Below are 22,426 nucleotides of genomic sequence, written 5' to 3'. Positions count from 1 at the left end.
ATTCATTTTATGTCATTGTAAGGAATAGTTATAAGACAAGATTGTCAATCAAATTGCAAGTGGTTTATGAACTTAGATAACATGAATAAACAAACCACTAAATTCTCTTTCAAACTGGACATTCTTTGATGAGGTTGAGATGTTCTCCCCTACTCTTGAAGAGTTTTGGGCATGGCAAGATAGAGCTTTCAACATAGCTTTATAAACGATAGAATGGGTGAACCCCAAATTTTGGGGTCAAGTCTTTGATGATGATGATGATTATGTAGCACAAGTTAAGAATCTAAGAAGCTAGGCATAAACATCAATCCATTAAGCTAAAAAATAACAATGAATAAGCTGCATTGTTAGTTAGCTAACCAATTCAAGTGCAAGCTTAAAACTTGGGTAAAACTCACTAATCTAGTTCTCTTTTTTCAATGAAAAGCCCAGCCAACTTAACAGGTAGCCTTCATTTATGATGGTGCATAACTTTGCTGGGAGATACCTTCCTCAACGATTAGAGACAAAGTTAGGGGTTCAGAAATAATTATGCAAGGGAAATATTTAGAAAAAATTGGCAAAAATTGGCGAATCTGGGAAAAAAATTGGGTATATTGAAAAATAATTATGAAAAATATAAGATGTTTATTTATTTATTAAATATAATATTAACCAAAATATAAAATTCCATATAATAAGAATGTAGTTTTCTTACGAAACCTAATGCAAAAATAAATATTAAAAATAATATAAAATGCATTTTTTTCAAAATATTGCGAATAAGTAAGGATTCAATTGCCAAATAAAACTTTTTTTTTTCTAAAAATAGGAGATTTTGTGTCATTGTGCCTCAATTTCGCAAATATGTCAGAATTAAACAATAGATTCACTACGTCATATTGAGAGATAAACGACTGCCCTTACAGTCGTTTAAAAAGGAGTCGCGATTAGAAAGCGACTGTCAAAGAAAGTCGGAAACAACAACGGCTTTTGTCCATCAAAATGACCGTCGAAAAAAAAATTCGGCTTTAGTCGCTTAAAATGACCGTCGAAAAAAACGATGGCTTTAGTCCGTCAAAATGACCGTCTAAAAAAACGACGGCTTTAGTTCGTTGGAAAAAACGACGGTTCTAAATAGTTGGAAAAAACGACTGTTAATGGCAGTCGTTTTTATCAATTTATAATTAATAAATTGTGATTTCATAATTTGAAAATAAAGTTGTTCTAAACTGACTTCGTTCCACACTGCTCACAATTTCTATGCTGACTTGGCAGTGGGCCATAGATTTTTTCATCGAGATGTAAGATTAAATATTTAATTTGATCTTATTTCAATCCATAAAAATTATACACACCATCTATTTTAGACTCTAATAGTAACTGAAGCTCTTATTTTCTTCTTCTACTTTTATAGAATTTTTCAATAATTCCAAATACAATCAAGATCAACTGGTCCAACCGAAGTAGATGGTTCTTCTCCAAGATCAGTGTTCATATCTGTAATCAGCCCTGTTTCTTGTGAGATACTAATCATCTCCCTCTCTGCTTTACGACTCTGCTCCATTTGGTTCTCCAATAAAACCTTCAATATTGATTGATCTTGCATTAATACAGAATTTGGTTCTCACAAGACTTGAAACATATGGTTTCTTACAACAGAACTCTTGTTAAAAAAAAAAAAAAGACTACAAATAAACACGTTGATCTGATTTCAATTACTTCCAAACGATATAGAATTTAAATTCAGTTACCTCTCTAAATTTGCAGATGCCTTCTATGAAATGAGGAGGTGTGCAATTTACTCCAACTATATTCACTTTGTCACTTTTGTTTATTACATCAAGGCATTCCTTGAAGCTCTCTCCTGAGGCAGCATTCTTACCATCCACAGAGCTGAAGCAAATCCAAGATGGAATTTGAATGTTTTCTTCATCAAGCAGTTCAATGCAGGCCTGTGGTAGCTCTCCCGAAATCAAAATAATAACAAATGAAGTTCGAAAAAACCATACTGTTGCCAAAATATTGATTTAAAGCTAAGACAATTACAAATGCAGCACCCCATGCGGGGCTAGGTTTCGCACACTTTTTATAATACTCCTAATATTTTTTTCAAGAACATAGGAATTGATTAAGGAAACTAAGCAAAATTTGGAACCGTCCTGACTCATGACTGTGGAGCATAGGAATGTGCAGAATTTTATTTGGTTAAAGGTTAAAGGATTTCATTTCTCATACAAAAATAAAGTAAATGAAGGACAAGAAATTTCCACATCCCATTTATCATCATTATTAGTCGAGAGTCACAAGTATTATGTGTAGTCTTGCACAAAGCACGCCAGGAATGCATTAATATTGCTTGGTTCAAAACATAAACATAGTGCAAGATGGTTGAGAAAAACAAGTCACTCTGATAAGTGTGTATCACATCAAGCTAAAAGGGATAATGATATATGAGGACACTTGCAATGATGACAAGATAAAAGGTTTAATTAATTAAAGATAAAGGAGAAAAAAGAATCTGTCTAAAGTAGTTTTTTCAACTTTGAAACATATATGGAGCAAATAATTTAAGAAAATATCATTTTGTATCTACTGGAGACCAAAGAAATATACAAACGATAGCTGTTGGAAGAGCAAACCTGAGCTTCAAGTTTATTGGGTATGGTCTCAAAGGCTAGCAAATCTGGACCTGCTTCCACAAGGACTTGCAATCGTCGTCTATGGAAATCCTTCAGCTTATCCAACTTCACATCCGGTCCATAACATCCACTAGAAGCATAAGAGACGAGCATGTTGCATAAGCTTAGATGCAGTTTGAAAAAAAGAAAAAGAAAAAAAATTGCACCCCAACTTTTACCTATCACACCCCAATTTCCTAAATTATGTCTCACACAGCAATTAAAGATTAAAGCACAAAACATTACAGGGGTTTGGCTCAAATTATAATCTCAACATTATAACACTCATTCAAACAATTTCAATAGTTATTTACAACTATGATTTGGGCTCATACAAAATCCTAAACCCAAAAAATAGAAACCTAGCCTAAAAAAAAAAAAAAGAAGGGAGGGAACTTCTATTGGCACCCCAACTATTACTCATTCCCAACCAATGACTTATTTTCTTTATTTTTAATTGGAGTGTAGTAACTAAAAGTTGGGGAGCCAATAGCAGTTCTTGAAGAAAGTTGATTTTAGTAAACAGGTTGTTTGAAGTTGCTGTAAGATATGAATAACATAAATAGTGTTTATGAACCCACAAGTTTGAAGAAGGGATCAACACAGACCTGTATTCAGAACCATCTGCAAGATAAGCTCCATAGCTTCCAATAGATGCTGCAACTAAAGCACGGTTATACCTATGTTCAGGAGTCTTTTCCATCACATCCCAGAACCCATCACGGGCTTCAAGAGCCAATTTGACACTTTTTTGTAGTAATGTTTCCCCTTCTTTAATAGATAGGCCTCTGGATAAAAATCCTGGAATCGTTGCCTGCGAAATCAGAACAAAAGGTTTGGCAATGTGAAATTCCCAGTAAAACTATTACATGCCAAGTCCAAATTGAAATTATTGTCATGAAATTTTTTTAGTTTACAATTAGAGGTGGAAAATACATTTCTCAAGAATTTACCAAAAAAAAAAACATTAGTATTCCATTGGTAAAGGCCCTCAAACAAAATCAAGTAAACACAACTTGAATGATTCAAAGACTGACAGAAGTATCCAGAAAATTTGTAGAACATAGATCATAATCAAAGACTATCACAAAAATTTGGGGTGAGCTGAACAAGTCTTGTTTCTCTATTCAATTTGGTCTAGTTGTAGAACAATAGACCATGTAGACTCAAAACCCTTGTCTATGGCCTCTATTGGACCCTGATAAGAACCTAACCAATACATTATAATTGTACTTTCAAATATCATTGCTATAGAACAATGAGCATTCAAATGAGTAAATGTATATTTTGAGATTAAGTACGTACCTGATATGATGAAGTTACTAATATATCGGCATCAGCCTCAAGATATTCCAAGTGAACCTAGCAATAAATGAATAAAAATAAAAATAAAGTTTGAATTTGATCAATAACATAACAAAAACCAAAACTCACCTGAATGAGCTGATTTTTGGTGAGGATGGTCATTGTGACAAGGAGATCATCTCACCAAAATTCAGCCTATTCCAAAACTTCGAACTCCATCAAAATTGGTTTACAAAAAAATTGGATGTTTTACGTTTCTGAACTTGTTTTGATGGGGTTCGAAGTTTTGGAATGGGTTGAATTTTGGTGAGTCTTAGTAGGTCTAGGTTTATCTCTTTATCTAATTTTTGAATCATTTCTAGGGCTTATATGGGATTCCTGGCTATGCTTGATTGGTGATATTGGTGTTGATAATTATGATGTCGCAGACATTCTATATTGTGTAGGGACACATTTATTTGCTTATGCAAAAGAAACTGTGAACATTACATGTGCAGTCTGATATCATGCGATGAAATTCCCTAAGATAAGATTTTGATGGTGAAAATGATAATGCTATAGGATCTTATCCGTAAAGTCAAAGTTGTGAAAAAAAAGAAACTGATTGTATAGGGAAATCATTTTATCTTTTTGACTAAACATCGAGCTTAATCAAGATTTTAAATGTTATTTGGTCATGTAATAGGCTGGAGCTTTAATGTCTTTAGCACTCATCCAAGTCAGAACGAAAAGATGCAACCATGTCAGCGTCGCACAAAGCTTTAATTCACAAATAAAAATGGTTTCATGTCACCTTTGGTAACTTGTCGATGAACTTTGCAGCATTGGCAAGCTCAATAGCAGTCCTGATTTTGGCATCTGTTGCATTCTCCTTACCAAACCCGATGTTCCCTTTATATTAGTAGTTGCTAACAATATCGATTCTTGGCTAACAAGCCGAATCTTCTCAAGCCCGGACGAGGTTGAGCCGCCTATTTGGTTAGATAAGGTGCACCCTACGCCACAGCCTGTTGTGACAGTTACCTCTAATCAAATAGACAAATACGATCGGCGCACGACACAATGGACACTTACTTCCTCCTCGAGCCAATTCATTTGCTCATTTTGAGCAAGTGCACATATGCCCAAAATTCAACCTTCCCAAAGCCTAAAAGAATTGCATGCCATACTCTTAACTTGAGCACAAGTTATTTAAGAGTTTTACCTAAGACCAGCATTCAGAAGATAGAACAGAGTCACTGGACTACAGAGTTTCACCTCAGACCATTGAAGCTTCAATAGGAGCATAGAGAGGTTGCCCCGAACTACCAATATCTGAGACAAGGGCTTGAATAGGTTTTTTCCCAAGACTCAATGTGCAGGAATGACCAAACAGGTCAAAGGAACATAGGGTGATTCTACCTCAGGCTTTATTTCACTCACAAGACTAGTAATTAGAGAATCACTCACCAGCCAGTCTATGATATTAACACTTGCAAACTTAACCAACTTAAAATTGGCACCTAAGTCTTCTTGGGGATTATTGCACGTAAAGTTAATGAGTTGGGAGCCATGAAGCCCTAACCTCTTCAACTAGGATAACTGCCATGGCACCACTTCAAAGGAAATGATTTGAGAAAAAATGATAAGAGAGGAAGACTAGTGAAATTAGGGAAGGGACTAACAAATAAATCCTACTTTCCTCTATTTTATTCAATAATAGAAAATTGCAATCATTACTATATTGCCCTTTGAGTGAAGAAAACAACTTAATAAAGTTTTTTTTTTAAGACAAACAAACTGACAACTATATCTTAACTATGACTGAGGAAGTTCAATGTGTATCATGGAATAAAACTAAGCTTTATGGTCCCTTAGTTTCACAGCCTTCCAAAAACAGAAAGTTAGGCAAAGTTCCTTTAGCAGATATGCATGATCAGAAATTTTTAGACTTTTTGGAATTGGAAAATATGACATCTACGTGGTTGATGCATGTTTCTGTTTGTTTAGAAACGAAAATAAAAAGCTTAACTGGAATCAATATGATCCATGTTCAAAAGTGAAGGTTATTCATAATATGTGATGGCAAGGTGAAAGTATGAAGAATTAGCTCACCAATAAAAACATTTGGTGCAGTATGTAGTCCAGTCAACCTTTCCAGCACCTTCTGTAGTTGTGGCCCTTGGGGACCTAAACAAGAACATATATCTTTTATCATAAACATGAAACATTCATTTACAGTCTATAATGAATGCACGCCTCAAATATGAAGAAAATCATCAATTTCAAGCACATAACTCTGATAGAATGGTATTTACTTCTACTCAAAATGAAAGAATTAGGAAGGGAAAACTCATTGTGATGTTTCTTAAGAACACTTAAAGGGCTACACAACATTCTAGGGATTTCTCCAATACATGCTACTTGCCAAATCATGCCCTATACAATTAAAAGATGTCCTCAAAATCTAGCAATAAATTTATTTTTGCAATTAAAGGAAATCATAGCATGAACCCTACTGCAACCATAATCCTAGGACAATGGAGTATCTTTATTAACTGTGATGGTTAGAATAAAGTACGGTATAGCTCTTCTCTTGTCATCCATCACTCTTCTTTGTTGCTTTTCTTTCATGCAAAGTTAAAAAAAAAAAAAAAAAAGCTCATCTGTGTAGTCTTTTTTTTGTAATCTTATATCCTGGGAGATATGTTCATACATGGAGTGTTTCACAGGGTTGCAGCAGACAAGCCTCTGTATGATTACACTCAATAATGTTGATCAGCCTTATCTTCTAAAAATCATACTGACAAACAATCATCACTATTTATTACACTCAATTATATTGATCATCCTTATCAGAGTTCTTTCTTCATTATACTTCAATTATATATTAGAGGTTGAAAGAATGTTTCGTAAATTAAATTCAAAAACAATTTTATGAATTTGGAATCAAAGTAGCACTTAATTACACCACAACAATTTCTTTATATCTGAAATAAAGAAAATCTATGAAACTCTAAAATTATTAAGGAAAATCTGAGATTCGATCAAAAGCTTTAACATACCTGAATATTCAATCACAAACCCAGCAGAAACTCGCTTCAAATTCGAAAGATCGAAGGTAAGTTAAGATGATTTGAAAGGGGGAGATCGAACAAAGCCCTAAAACTCGCAACACGAAATCACTTTAATCTTCTTCTCCAGTTCGGACCAAATTGAAATTGGACCAAAAGGAAATCACTTTAATTTTCTTCTCCAGTCCAGATCAAATCGAGTTCAAACGAAATCAAAATCAGAATTCATTGAGTTCAAACCAAATCGAAATCACTTTAATCTTCTTCTCGAGTTCAGACCAAATCGAAACAACTTTAAAAATCACAAATCGAAATCTGATTGCGTCTGACCACAGATTCAAAACCCTAGTATCTTTCTTTAAAATCCGAGATTTATAAGTGAGAGATCGAGCGAAGAATCGTCGATTTTTGTTCAAAATCCGATCGAGATGGAGAGAAAGAGTCAAAATCTGAGATTTGTGAGTGAGAGATCGAGCAAAAAAATCGAAGGTTTTGTTAAAAATTAAAATCCGATTGAGATGGAGAGAAAGAGCCAAAATCCGAGATCTGAGAGTGAGAGTTGAGCGAAGGATCGAAGATTTTTGTTCAAAATCCGATCGAGAGAGAGAGAGATTCGACTAATTTCGATTCTTCGTTCAAAATCGATCGATCGAGAGACATAGAGTCGAGAGAGTCGATTGATTTCGATTCTTCGTTCATAATCGATCTGAGAGTGAGAGTAAGAGAGAGAGACAGTCGAACAATCTGCTTGTGCATGAAACAGTGAGAGTCAAGAGTTGAGTCGTGTTGAATCGCATTGAGTCGCGTTAAGTAGCGTTGAGTCGCGGAAAAACAGTGATTTTGCGACTGCTGGATTCCGTCGCTTAAAACGACGGCTTGAAGCAGTCGTTTTTTCCGCAAAACTACTGTCGCTTTTTGCGCCTTATGACGTAGTGATTGAAACTATGACAGCACCAATAAGTTCATTCTCCACTTCAACCTCCCTTTCTCCCACAAAGTGAAAATACTCTCTGAATTCCCAATATTAGGGGCAATGCCAGCCAACATAAATTTGTACACTTCATTTTCTATCTCGACTTTAAAATTTCCAAAATAAAGCTAAAATAACTGGAGGCTGTGAGATTGGTAATCACAGTAGCCTCAAAAGGTGGTTAAAAGGAAAGAGGAAAGTAGGTCTTCCTCTTCAATCACAAACCAAGTGCTAGAAAGGAATGCAAAAGCATAATAAAATGAAAGTTGTTGAAATGAGATAATTTTGTGATCATTTTAATCTTAAACAAATAGACCTGATTAATTTTTTATTTTATAAAAAAAAACGCTAAAGTTCATTCTAGGGTTACAAGCAAAAGAATCAAAAACCCAAAATAGCTTGTAGATGAGTTAGTTAGATTATATACGTCAAATGTGTTTGCTTGTATGTATATAAGCACATGCATACCACAATAAAAGTCATAAAGAGAACAAGCTTGAATGTAATAACAAAAATAAAGTGGGGGGAGATTTACACTGCACAACAAGAAGTTAACCCAACACGTCAAATAATTGTGAAAGAACACGTGACATATGAGTATGGTGTAAATGCGAAACTGATCGTTCAACAGTTGGGTTTAGGTTCGCACTTGAAGCATGGATTAATCATTCATGCGGTTGAGTTCAGGTATTATAACATACATATCTAGGTTTCCATAGTTCATATTGAATACCTGAATAATGAATACAATCAATTTATAAGATAAGATCCAGGTCACCTTTTGAATCCAATTAAAAGGTCACTGTTTATTTGAATCAACAACCACCAGATGCGTAGAGACCCTAATGCACGACTACAATTAATTCACAATTGGAATCTCAGAAACTATGAAGAGGAAGTTGCTTCATTGAAATTGAAAAAAAAAAGGTAAGTTTAGTAAAGGAACGAAGTCTAATGTCATTTCTCATCGATAGGAATAGGTGTTGGGAATTTCTATCTCCTACGATTTGCTTCTCAAATGACACATTAACCATAAATAAGTAAACACATCACAATCTGAATTGCAATGTAACACTATATTGATATATCAAATCTCTAAAGAGCGTTAGACAAGGTCACGAATTTTTACCAGCACTCAACAAAGAATTTATGTTGCAGGCCATATTGCATAACTCATATTAAAGAAGAATGACCAAGCTGATACATAGTACTGATAAGCTGCTGGAATGCACATGTAATGCCAACTTTTAGGTAGTTCGGAAGTTGTCGCTATATGTTGAACATGCAAATCATATACTTGGATTGACTCTCCTATAATGAGTACTTTGGGTTTGCATATTTGTCATTTCTTTAACATTGTAAAACCCCTAGGTTTTGATGAAAATTAAAGATACCTCCATTGATTTCAGTCTACATGAGAGGATAACAAAAATGACTGAAATCTCCTCACCTTTCAGTCCTAGCTAGGATTTTGCCCATGTGGGGGCAACAAGAGCAGTAAAAAATTTGTGGGGACAACTACGAGTGGAAAAAAAAATATTGTGGGGGCAATAGTGGCAGATTTTTTTTATCCGCCACTACAATCTGTCGCAATAGCTCACTAATCCGTAGACTTTGAAAATTCTTGTGGGGACAAGTGCCCCCACAGCCCCCAATGTAAACCCGCCCTGCCTTTAACCTTTGCCTTTACCCAAAACCCATGACTTCTCCCCCAAAACATCATCAACTTTTAAGGGAAAATAAATTCCATCTCCAACCATCAAACCTCAAGAACAAGTTGGGGTTTTGTGGAGTCTATTAGACCTTCAATAGATTTCTATACCCTATATATAAAAGGAAATGTAAACGACAACTTCCTTTACCTTCCTTTTGACCTGCTTGAATTTTTTTTTTTTTAAATTATAAAAATATCAGACTTTAGATACGTGAAAATGACAAAATCCCTTTTTTAAATATTTTTTCAATTATATTTTTATAAATATTTTTTCAATTATAAAGAGATCAGACTTTAGAGGATCAGTGTCTCCCTTGCTCTTCACATACATCTTCAACTCATTAAACCAGATACACTCAATTGCATGTTTTTTTTTTTGTGCTAAGCAAGCAAGGAAATTATATTAAAATTGTAAAAAGTGTACAATAGGGAGATCCCTAGCGAATTACAGAGCGAAATTGAGGAAGATCAAGCTTAGCACCAAAATAAGCATTTTTGACAATTAGAGGCAAATCTGAAACTTGTTTGAAGATCAACGATAAATCGTTGTGAGTTCCAGCAGCAGCAAGGGCGTCTGCATGTATCAAAGAAGAAAATCCTAGAAAAAAAGGAGCAGTTATCCAACCCACATGTACTCGAGGAGCTACCAAACAATTGTGTATATGGGATTTTATGTTGGAAAAAAATAATTAACTAGATCGCTAGCTAGTGCATCAAACCAAACAAATAAGTTGGAAATGGGGAGTGGGATATATAAGAATATGATAATTGAAATTGAAACATTAATTGCGCAGAACACGTACAACCAACACTATATTGGGGTTGCAAATGATACAATTATATCAAAACAACTGAACTTTTAGCATGAACACAAACAAATTAAGAATTGTGAAAAGCTTGATGTAGAAAATAAACCAAATGAGTAAACAAAAGGCATCAAACATTTAAACAAATGAGTGAATCTGATGCAACAAAACGTCAAATTAATAGTATTTAAGAATCCCAATGGAAAATAAATTGAGCAAAATTAATTTCATTTTTACCTAAACATCCTCGTTCATTACTATCAGTCCTCTTCAAACTCCAGATTCAACCAAATCTTGACAATGACATGCAAATCCAAACATAAATCAACAAAATGAACTTATTACTCCAAATTTCATGAACAGACTCTTAAAAGTGAATTTTTCTTAAAACCTATATGTATTTTAACAATGGTCAGGAGCACGTAAGTCAACAAAAAATAACAAACATCTTGGGGAGTTCTAAGTAAAAGTTTCTCTTGAGTCCAACGAAAGGATGAGATCACTATTGATCTCTAGGAAATCAGTATTTCAGAATCCTTTTTTAACTAAGCCATTCATTAGACCCTAGAAACGTTCATCCATGAAGAAGTGGTACACTACAATTTAGTATTTTAGTTCTTGTACCTTTAATTACAAACCTGATGGGTGATGATGCATTCATCCATTATGTTTGCCCACACAATAGATTAAATGACCACAATAGTCTACCCACCGTCATTCTTCAGAACAGTCATAAAGAATACTAAAAATAAGATCTGTCAACATAAATAAAGATAGATTAAATAAGAAATTGAAACAAAAAATAAGATAAATTAAAGCAATCTAACCTTATGGAGTATCAAAACTCATCATTTTATTAAAAATGAAACAAAAGAGAGACTAATAGTAATTAAAGACTTGTTTGAGAGAGAGTTGACTATACCAGGCTAGATCTCACATGAACAAAATCATATTTTTAGAAGTGATACTCCATGTAGTTTCGAAGAATCGAAAGTAAGATCAATATCTGAGATTCCTGAATTTGAACACCAGCTCCTTACATGAAGAAAACCCAGTAAATAAAGAAATTGAATCAAAAGAGAGACTAATAGGCATCAACTATCAACTAAATTCAAATTGCTGTTTACATGAACATCATCTATTTAAAATTTAACAAAAGAACAAACAAACAGATCTTTAACAACTGAGGCGATTGAAAACTGAAATTCTAGCAAAAAATATATTTATTGGCTTTAAAAACACAAATGAAGATGAAAGGAAAAAAATCAACAAAATAGGACAGCAACTCAGCAAGTGGACATCTAATACTGTAAAAGAAGACAAAAAATCCAAAAGGATTAAGAAGAAATATATATTATACTAAAATATGAAATAAAAGAATTCAATTTCAGTCGATGTGGAGTCGCATATAAAATGTTAAAATTTAAGTAAAAGAAAAAGAAATCGAAGCGCAAAATTGGAAAAAAGATAAAGAAAAAAAAAATATTAGACAACTTATATTAGGGTTTGCAGAAGTTGTAGAGACAAAGCAAGAGGTTTGCAAAGGAAGTCGATAAGTTTTCCTTGGCTCAAACTTAAGATGTGTGAGAGAGAGAGAGAATAAGAGATTAACCTGAAATCGTTGAAGCGGATGGAGGATGGAAGGAGATATTTGGGTGGAAGAAATGTTGGTGACGGACGCTTCCTTGCTCTTAACGGTTCTTGTGCCACACATTCCTTGGTAGACTTCATTTAGTTCATGAAAGTAATTCAATTTAGGATTTAGTTTTTGCAGAGAAAGCTGAAGAGACAAAGAAGATGGCAAGTTTTCCGGATATAAAAGGAAGTTTATATTTAGAAAATAGACGGATGGACGGATGGACGGAGAAGAGATTAAAAAGCCTAAAATATCTCGTTTTCAAAATATTATTGAAATGTGGCTAACGTGTCATGTATTGAGAGGTGTGGGAGGAGAGTTTCATTCTTCTACCTTGGGTGCATAGGATACGGATTCACAGTTAAAAATGTCCGGTGGAGAGCGGAAGGAGGTCCCGAAGGATAGGCGCACCCAACCTTCCTGCTTCTTTAAAGACATAAGGAAATTGTGTTGGTGTAAGTTGGTGGTGGGGGGGTTGGTCCAAAGAAAACGTATCAGCAGAAAACCTACCCACCTGCCCAGGTGGCTGTCCAACGCGATGAGCCATGAGGAACCGAAACATGAAGAGAAGATGAAAAATTCTTCTTCTTCTTTCGAATTAGAGACGGAAGAAGATCAGTTACAGCGGCTTATGTTGGCTGGACCATCGTACAAGAATCGTAAGCGGCTATCAAAGCAACTGTCGATGTGTGAGACCCCTAGAGATGCTGCATGGGAGAAGCGTCGTCGCCAAATCCTGAGGCAGGAGCGTAGGAAGAATGGCTTCAACGAATCATTTGAAGCTGAAGCAATCACGGATGAGGACCTCAATGAGCTCAAAGGTTGCATCGAACTTGGCTTCGGCTTCAATGAGGAGGATGGTCATGGCCTCTGCAACACTTTGCCTGCCCTCGACCTTTATTTCGCTGTCAATCGTCAGTTCTCCACTAGTCCCGTCTCTACCCCCAGTGGCTCTTCCTCTAGCCGTCGGTCTTCCTTATCTTTAGGAAGCCCAAGGAGCGACTCAGATTATTGGAAGATCTGTAATCCAGGTCGGTCTCTCTCTCTCTCTCTCTCACTCTATATATATATATATATGGGAGCGGTTCAACAGCCCCATTGTGGTGCCCTATATGGTGCCATGCATTTTTCAAAACATGGGTTATAGGCTTTGGAATGAGCTGATTTTTTGTGAGGATGATCTCTATGATGAGGAGATCATCATCACCAAAAATCAGCTCATTCCAAAACTTCTAACCCCATCAAAAGTGAATTACAAAAATTGGACGGTCCACGATTCTTCAACTTTTAAACTAGGGTTAGAAGTTTCAAAATGAGCTGATTTTTTGTGAGGATGATCTCTTCACTATAGAGATCATCCTCACAAAAAATCAGCCTATTCCAAAACTTGTAACCCCATCAAAAGTGATTTACAAAAAATGCATGGCACCATATGGGGCATCATAAGGGGCTGTTGAACTGCTCCCTATATATATATATATATGCATGGTGTTATTACGACTCACATTGCGACAAACCGTTTGTCTTATATGGGAAAAAATGTTTGGAATGGGCTGACCTTTTGTAAGGATGATCTCTGTGATGAGGGGATCATCCTGGCAAAAACTCATCAAATTCCAAAACTTCTAACCCCATCAAAATTGATTTACAAAAATTAGACGGTCTAAAATTTTTCAACTTGTAACATGGGGCTAGAAGTTTCATAATGAGCTGATTTTTGGCAAGGATGATTTCCTCACCATAGAGATCATCCCCACAAAAAATCAGCCCATTCCAAACATTTTTGCCCATATAAGACAAAACGTTGTGTCGCAATGTGAGTCGTAATGTGAGTCTACGAAACCCATATATATATATATATAGGGTCCCGTTCCCCACCCTAAGCTTTACCCTACACTTTAACAAATGTGTTTTGTCCTACATGGGTTAGAAGTTTTGGGATGGGCTGATTTTTTGTGAGAATGATCTCTGTAGCGAGGAGATCATCCTCACCAAAAATCAGCTCATTCCAAAACTTTTAACCCCATCAAAAATGATTTACAAAAAATGGACGGTCCACGATATTTCAACTTGTAAATGTGGGACTAAAAATTTCGGAATGGGCTGATTTTTGGTGAGGATGATCTTCTAATCATAGAGATCATCCTCACCAAAAATCAGCCCATTCCAAAACTTCTAACCGATGTAGGACAAAACACGTTTGTTAAAATGTAGGGTATAGCTTAGGGTGTTGAACATTTTCATATATATATATATATATAGAGGGGGCGGTTCAAAGGCCATATGAGAAAACATATGAAAAAACTTTCGTTTTTCAAAATAAGAGTTAGAGGTTTTGGATTGAGCTGATTTTTTACAAGGATGGTCACTATGATGAAAAGATCATCCTCACAAAAAATCAGTTCAATCAGAAACTTCTAAATCCATCAAAAGTGATTTACAAATTAGTGATAAAAATTGGTAAAAAATCGACGATCCACATTCTAAATCACTTTTAATGGGGTTAGAAGTTTTAGATTGGGCTGATTTTTTTTTTTTTTTTTTGATGATCTTCCCATCATAGAGATCATCCTCACAAAAAATCAACTCAATCCAAAATTTCTAACCCATATTTTAAAATTTTATTAAAAATGAAAGTTTTTACATATGTTTTCTCATATGGCCCTTGAACCTGACCCATATATATATGTATAGGGTTGGGTTCTGTAGATACATAAAGCTACAACGTTTTTGTCTTATATGGTTAAAAAGGTTCGGAAATTACTGATTTTTTGTGAGGATGATCTCTGTGGTGAGGGGATCATTCTTGCAATCATTCCATTCCAAAAACTTCTAACCTCATCAAAAGTGATTTACAAAAATTGGACGGTCTAAAATTTTTCAACTTGTAAACATGGGGCTAGAAGTTTCATAATGGGCTGATTTTTGGTAAGGATGATCTGCTTACCATAGAGATCATCCTCACAAAAAATCAGCCCATTCTAAACATTTTTGCCCATATAAGACAAAACACGTTGTAGCTTTATGAGTAGCTTTATGTGTATACGGATCTTAATCCATATCAATTGTATGAGACTTATTATTGCCGCACCAGCGTTTACTAATATCACACCAATTCCTTTATTAATTTACTAAAAATTGGTGTGGCAATAGCAACACTATATATATATATATATATATATATATATATATATATATGGGTCCCGTTCGGCAACAAACATTTTGGCAAAACAGTTTTCAAAACATGGTTAGAGGTTTTGGAATGGGCTGATTTTTAGTGAGGATGATCTCTACAGTGAGGAGATCATCATCACCAAAAATCAGCCCATTCCAAAACTTCTAACCCCATCAAAAATGATTTACAAAAAATGGACGGTCCATGATTTTTTCAACTTGTAAACTAGGGCTAGAAGTTTTGGAATGGGCTGATTTTTGGTGAGGATGATCTCTACACCGAGGAGATCATCCTCACCAAAAATCAGCCCATTCCAAAACCTCTAACCCATGTTTTGAAAAATGTTTTGCCAAAATGTTTGTTGCTGAACGGGACCCTATATATATATATATATATATATGGATGGACTAGTTGCACACCTCCCATTACCAATTGCATTCAATCACCTAAAAATTCACCTTTGTACTTCATTTGGATGATTACACTCCAAAAAATAATTAAAAAATGGTGCACTCTCTTTTAAAATAAAAAAATTATTTTTCTCAATTATGTCCAAATAAATTATTGCTAGTTAAGTAATTTTTGCAAGAAATATCTTCTCATTTTATAACTATTTTTACCAAGTACCATCTTTATGGACTATGTCTCCAAGTGGCACCTAAAAACACGATGGGGTGCCACATGGTTATAAAACATAAATTTCTAAGTATTTTCAAAGGAAAAATTATATACTTATTTTCAGCATTGAATTTTAATCTTAAATTTGACTGTTCAACAACTGTTAATTTTCAAATTCTTAGATTTAACTATAAGCATTGTTTTTTTTATTTTTATTTTTTTTTTATGAATTTTTTCTTCAAAATTGATCTTAATAAATAATTGTAGGGGGTGAAGTGTCATTTGGACCAACATGGCAATCTAGGTGGCCCAAACATGACCCTCGGTTCATGCTCTACATGGTCCCTCGATCCATACAACATTTTCCCTATATATATATATGATTGGAATCCGTTAACTCCTAAGAATGACTCATGAAAAAACACATGATCCCAACCCTTAAACACATAATCCAATTGTTGAGATTTCATGATTATCTTGATAACACGAAACTTGAAGATAATTATCTAGAGGATAAATCTCACCCATTGGATTTTGCATCTAAAGGGTTGGGATCATGTGTTTTTTTCATAAGTCATTCTTAGGAGTCCAAGGATCTTGACACCCCATATATATATATATATATATATAAATTAATGATAAGATTTATGTAAAATTAAAATATTGTATTATTAATATAGATAGTATTTTAAAATTTTCAAGTAATGATATTTTATCATTTAATATAGGGAAAATTACACTTTAACCTTTATCGTTTGGCATAATTCCATGTCGACCCCTAACATTTTGACAATTGCACTTACCTCCATTATAGTTTGTCTAACTAGCTCACTTACCTCTCTTTTGCCTACTTGTCGTCAATCAAACAATTAAAAAAATGAGTTTTTTACTCCTTTCTAAAGACAATTTTACTCTTTTTTATAAATAAAAATATCCATATGAATAATGGGTTCGTGCATAAGAGTGTAAATGCTTCAACATGAGCATTTTTATAATTTTAAATTTTGTTTTTATATAAAAACTAAAAAGCTAAAATAGTAAAATAATGTCTAAATTTTAATCTGTGAGCATTGGGTGTAGTGGCCAAGGCATCCCTCCAAAAAGGGTGAGGTCTTGAGTCAAGCTCCCTTGTGGCCAAACATAGAGATTTATCCTTGATTATTTAGTATGTGTGGTTTGTGGGTTATTGCATGTAGAGAGGGATTTACCCTTGTTTGTAGGTTCGGAACTCACATCCATTCAAAATAAAAATAAAAAATCTGAATTTTATAATTGTATGTGAGAGGGAGGTAAGTGCAATTGTCAAAATGTTAGGGGATCGACATAGAATCATGCCAAACCACAAGGGGTCAAGGTGTAAGTTACCCTTTAATATATATATGTTTCAAAGGCTTTTTAACATTACATGCAGTCAATCACATTTATAGGTCATTTGATTTGTCAACATATGTGATGTCTAAGACCTCCACCATCATAGGGTAGTAGATCTTATACATACCACAAAATGTCTAGTGCTGTTGGGCATACTTGATGTTCTTGTTGTATATTGATGGACTTGGGCAAATATTTTGCATATTAGGCATTGCATTAAATTCCTATTTTATTCTTATTGTGTGTAGGAGATGACCCTGAGCAAGTGAAGACAAAGCTAAGGCATTGGGCACAGGCTGTCGCTTGTTCAATGAGACAGACTTATTAAAAATGGTTGGTGGATCGTATAGAGGGGAGACAGAGAGAAGATTTGGTTCCAAGAAACTCAGAGAGAAAGATTTCAGGTTAAACATTTTATTATTTGTGCGACCACTTTGTGAAAGGGCGCCAATTTATGAGGTTATTGTCGAACTAATGGATGCATAGTTTAATGATCTATCAAGATCATTGGTTAAAAGATTTTTTTTTCTCTTTTTCTAATTCTTTATCGGAAAAAGCTTGCCACCCCACTTCAAAATTTTCGTAGAACCCTCTCCTTTGGATTGCATGTGGCGTTTCCAATGAGGTATTCCAAATATTAATTATAGAGGTAAAATCTCGGATGCCGTCGATCCCTTGAGATTTACCTTTAATAATCGATCTTCATGGTTCTTGATGCACACGAATGATAAAAAAATCACACAAAAATAGTAAAAGAAAATGAAAAAAAAAAAAAAAAATGGAGAGAAGACAATAAGCAAGATTTGTTTACGGGGTTTGTCCTAAAATCAGACTACGTCCTCAGGTTCCGAAGAGTCATTTCACTATTTTTCAAGTCATTACAAGATTTACAAAATCTAGCATTCTCTCCTCTTGTTCTTCTCTCAAAAGTCCCCATTTTTCTACTTAATAGTTCTCCTTATATAGATAGAAAGACAAACCCTAAAAGAAAAGTAAAAATAAATCAGGTTTCTTTACAAAATCTATCTTTATCTAGAAATAAATATTCTCTAATCAATTAAGAGACTTTCTATTTCTAAATAAGATTACAATCTTAACCAAATAAAATCTAATAAAGGATATATCAATCAATGCCTCGAGATACGCTTTAATTGTAATGTGATTGATCCTCGATATTCGTCTTATTTACGCTACACGTCTAATACCGATTTATTCTCTACATCAATCAAAATTTTAAGGGCATAAAAAAGTGTGCCTTGTAACGAGGAGGGTTCTTCCAAAATTTTGAAGCGGCCTAGCCGCTTCAAAGTCAGGCTCTTCTTTCTCAAATTCTTTTAGCACATATTTATATAATCTAATTAAACATGCCATTCTTTTTAGAAGCGTTTCCCATACGCATATACCTTTAAATATGTTTTTCCTCCATCCTCTTACAATATATATATACACACTAGAGTTTGCCCATACCTACACAAACATCCTCTTTTGAGGCAAGAGAACTACAAATCAATGGTGCAAGAGGTGAGAAATTGTTCCTGATGGGTGAATGCATCGAGGCAAGAGAACTACACACTTAGCTACATATGAAAGTTTTTCTTGCGGAAGGTTCAACACTTAAGGACTTGCACTTGGTTGCATAAGTAATTGTATTGAGAATAATTTAAAAAGTAAATTAGTTAATATTCATTGTTTTTTTATCTAAAATGGAAACAAACACTTCAATTGGAAAATTTCAAAAATGGTGAAAAGGGGATTATAAATATATATGTAAATAAATAAATAAATAAATAAATAAATAAATAAATAAATAAATATATATATCTATATATAGGGTCAGGTTCAAGAGCCAATAACGTAGCCAATGTGTTGTTTTGCCTTATATAGGCCAGAAGTTTTAGCATGAGTTGATGTTTTGTGAGGATGGTCTTTATGGCGATGAGATCATCTTCACATAAAATTATCTCATTCCAAAACTTATAGCCCCATCAAAAGCGGTTTAAACATTTTTCTAATCAATTCCATCTTTTCTTATTAAAATCATTGATATAATATATTTTTTTGTTAAAGGTTTGACCAAAGGGGGCTTAAGCAAGCCCAACGTGTCAAGTTAAATATGAAAATGTCAGTTCAATCAAACCCTGACTAACAGAATTGTGCCTACCGGTTAAATTGCTTGGGGACTTAATTCGTGCCATTAAAAAAAAAAAGGTCTCATGTGATCCATTTTGTTTTGTTCAGTTGGCCTGATAAAAGGAAATGATGGATGGCTAATTCCATGCCCAACTTAACAGTCTCGGGACTTTGTTGAGTTAAATGGTTCAATTTCTTACTCAACATCTGACCCCCTGAGTTAAATGGCAGGCATGAGAGGCTCAATTTAAGCTCAGCCCGACGTTGAGGATTGGTTAATTTGGGTTAATAAAAAGGATAACGTATTCTCAATCAAGTCATTCTATAAAATCCTTATTGTAGGTCTCGGTGCAGTCGAAATTTCCAGTGTCGGTCATCTCGAATAAATAAATCCCTTTCAAAGTTGCCCTCCTCATCTGGATTGTGGCCACAACCAAAATTCAAACTATTGGTAACCTCATGAGTCATGGCATAATATCAGTTGACTTTTTCCATGTGTAAACTTCTGAGGAATCAATTAATCCTGTCCTCATTCAAATGGACGTTGCATATTTTGTATGATCTCATCTTATGTCTTTATTTCATTTCTCTGGATGATTCCTTCCTCAGTTCTATTGTTGTTTCAGAGTTGACAATGTCCAGCCTTTCAAGGTTGAGGAAGGATTCTCTAGTATTTACCATCCTTTGCGATTTGCTAGGACCTTTGGAAAGAGAGGAATAACCAAGTTTTCAAAGGGAATGAGCAATCACTTCAAGAATTATCATTAGCCTATTGGGTATTGTATTTTTTCTTTTGGAGGTCAAGGTTTCATTTTTGAAGACACTTTATTCAAATGAGATTCAATAGATAAGCCTAGTATAATTCCTGTACAGGGATGGTCAGCTCGACCATCAGTTTTCCATTTATCATAATTCATATTATATTTAAAAAAGAGAGTGTCCATATGAGACATCAATACTTACAACCTTACCGGTTTCAATAAACTGAATGTAGCATCATTAAATTTGTGTTTCATGCTAATTGACATTTGATTTATACCATCATAGTTAGTTTTTCACTTGCTTTTGTTCCAATTGTTTGATTAGGAGAATGTTTTGGCCGAGTTGAGGATGATGATTCCTGATTGCCACAAGAGCCTGGAAGCTTCACTTGCTGACTGAAAAGGAATATTGGTATTGTATCTTTAACCTGTGAGATTTTCCATAACTAAGGCCTATAATTTCAATAAAAACTTGATATCTCAAATTTACAGACACCATAGTAAATGATTCATGCCTTAAAACTGTGGATTCCACAATCTAAGATATTGGAGTTTGAGTCCTATTAACAATGATTCTATTACCTTGGATTACAGAATCCACATGTTGAAACAATACCACTTCAATATAGTTTGCTATTTTGCTAAGCATTTTGTATTTCAGGAAGAGTTAGAGGAGTCGGGTCGGAAGGCCCAGAAATTGATGAAGCTTGAAGTATCATTTGAGATGTTGAAGCATTATCTCAAACTACGGAAGCTTAGCACAACTTCATGATTCGGTTGAGATCTTGTTCTTGCTGGTAATGAGAAGTCTAGTTTGTGTTTCCCCTTGTTTGGTGAACTACATGATATAGTTTGTGTTCCGTTCTACATCAATACTGTATCCTTGCAGTAGTGTTTAAGTTCATTTTGAAGGAATACTGAAATCAAAGATTGGAAAATAAGAAGCCATTCTTGCCCATCTCATAAACATACATCTGCATATCTATTGGAACTCTTTGTGGACTTCTCAATGTACTATCTCCCTTCAACCCTTTGAAAGAAATGTCACAAAAGGAAGGTAATTCTACGGACCGACACCATCATTCCTCATCATACTTTTATGGATTGGACCGACCATTGATAGTGCATCATGACCTGTTCTGCATATGTGCTACATGTATACACCCAGCGTTGTCGTCAGCTTATACGTTCATCTTGTTACATATAGCTCCTCGGTTTTCAAACTGATAATTTGGGTCTTTCATGAGAAACTAATCAAAATAACTGCCACTCTCTTGCCAAAAACGCTTGAATTTTTTTCTTTCCGAAGTCATTGACCTCTATAAACTCTAGGGTAAATTTTTTTAAGATATTCAATCTTGTCTTAAACCCTTTGTCTAAATCTTGATGATATTTTGAGGTTCAAGACTAAGGTGAAAATTTTTTGTTGATTTTTTTAGAACTTCTATTGCCACACCAACCTTTTTTTTTTCCATCCCACCTCTTTCTCTGCAATTATAACCAATGGAAGAATCCCATCACATTCTCTGCGACCACAAGCAATGAGAGAGAGAGAGAGAGAGAGAGAGAGAGAGAGACGCTAGGGTAACATCAAATTAGATGGATTCATAATTGTTTGAAAAGGGACCCCCCCACCAAAAAAAAAAAAAAAAAACAATTATTTCTTTAGTTTCTAAAATTTTATTTATTTAGTTTCTAAAAATTTGTTGGCTATCACCCGTTGATTTTCTTGTCAAAATTTTCAGTTTTCACATAGTGTTACATCAATTAGATGGATTCATAATTGTTTGAAAAGGCGTCCCTCTATAAAGACACCCCCTCCCCCCACCCCTCCCACCAATAATATAAAATATATATATATAATATATATTTATATATATATATATATATATATATTTTGTTGCAAACCCAACCTGATCAATTTAATAATTATTCAAAAACTAAACCCAAACCCAACCCATTTATAAGTAAGTATACCTGACCCAACCCATGAAAACTCAAAAATAAGTTTGAATTTGACTGTTTGTAAGATCAGGTTGGAGAAAATCACCCATAAATTTGGGTGAGCATTTTTGGATAATGTGGAGTCAAGGGACATCAAATCATATTTAACACATTTTTAATTTAGATCTACTCAAAGGATTCCAAATCTGCTAATTATACTTTTAGAATGATTCAAATTTTTGGTCAAGTCCAACCACCATTATGCCCTATACAATCATTGTCA

General features: G+C 34.4%; 2 protein-coding genes and 1 long non-coding RNA gene across 3 annotated transcripts; 1 reads left to right on the top strand and 2 right to left on the bottom strand.

Moving 5' to 3' along the window:
• Window positions 1-1,284: 1,284 nt before the first annotated feature.
• LOC147405280 (homocysteine S-methyltransferase 1-like) lies at window positions 1,285-9,151 on the bottom strand. The gene is made up of 8 exons (XM_086432916.1): window positions 9,118-9,151; window positions 6,060-6,134; window positions 4,759-4,856; window positions 3,966-4,022; window positions 3,269-3,474; window positions 2,622-2,751; window positions 1,734-1,934; window positions 1,285-1,564 (listed from the first exon to the last, which is right to left on the bottom strand). Exons 1-8 carry the CDS (start codon window positions 9,149-9,151, stop codon window positions 1,403-1,405), a joined length of 963 nt encoding a protein of 320 aa, XP_086289042.1. The 3' UTR covers window positions 1,285-1,402.
• Window positions 9,152-10,194: 1,043 nt separating this feature from the next.
• Window positions 10,195-12,440, bottom strand: LOC147405279 (uncharacterized). Its single transcript, XR_015175841.1, has 3 exons — window positions 12,121-12,440; window positions 11,431-11,543; window positions 10,195-11,263 (listed from the first exon to the last, which is right to left on the bottom strand). It is a non-coding gene; the product is annotated as an uncharacterized LOC147405279 (long non-coding RNA).
• Window positions 12,441-12,588: 148 nt separating this feature from the next.
• Window positions 12,589-17,825, top strand: LOC147405278 (uncharacterized). Its single transcript, XM_086432944.1, has 2 exons — window positions 12,589-13,175; window positions 17,557-17,825. The coding sequence occupies exons 1-2, from the start codon at window positions 12,683-12,685 to the stop codon at window positions 17,634-17,636; spliced, it is 573 nt and encodes a 190-aa protein (XP_086289070.1). The 5' UTR covers window positions 12,589-12,682; the 3' UTR covers window positions 17,637-17,825.
• Window positions 17,826-22,426: the final 4,601 nt, after the last annotated feature.

The sequence above is a fragment of the Akebia trifoliata genome, chromosome 3, assembly GCF_017979445.1.
Source record: "Akebia trifoliata isolate Shusen 1 chromosome 3, ASM1797944v1, whole genome shotgun sequence".
Lineage (NCBI taxonomy): Eukaryota > Viridiplantae > Streptophyta > Magnoliopsida > Ranunculales > Lardizabalaceae > Akebia > Akebia trifoliata.
Note: the sequence above shows the minus strand (reverse complement) of the source record. Positions and strands in the feature narration are given on the sequence as shown.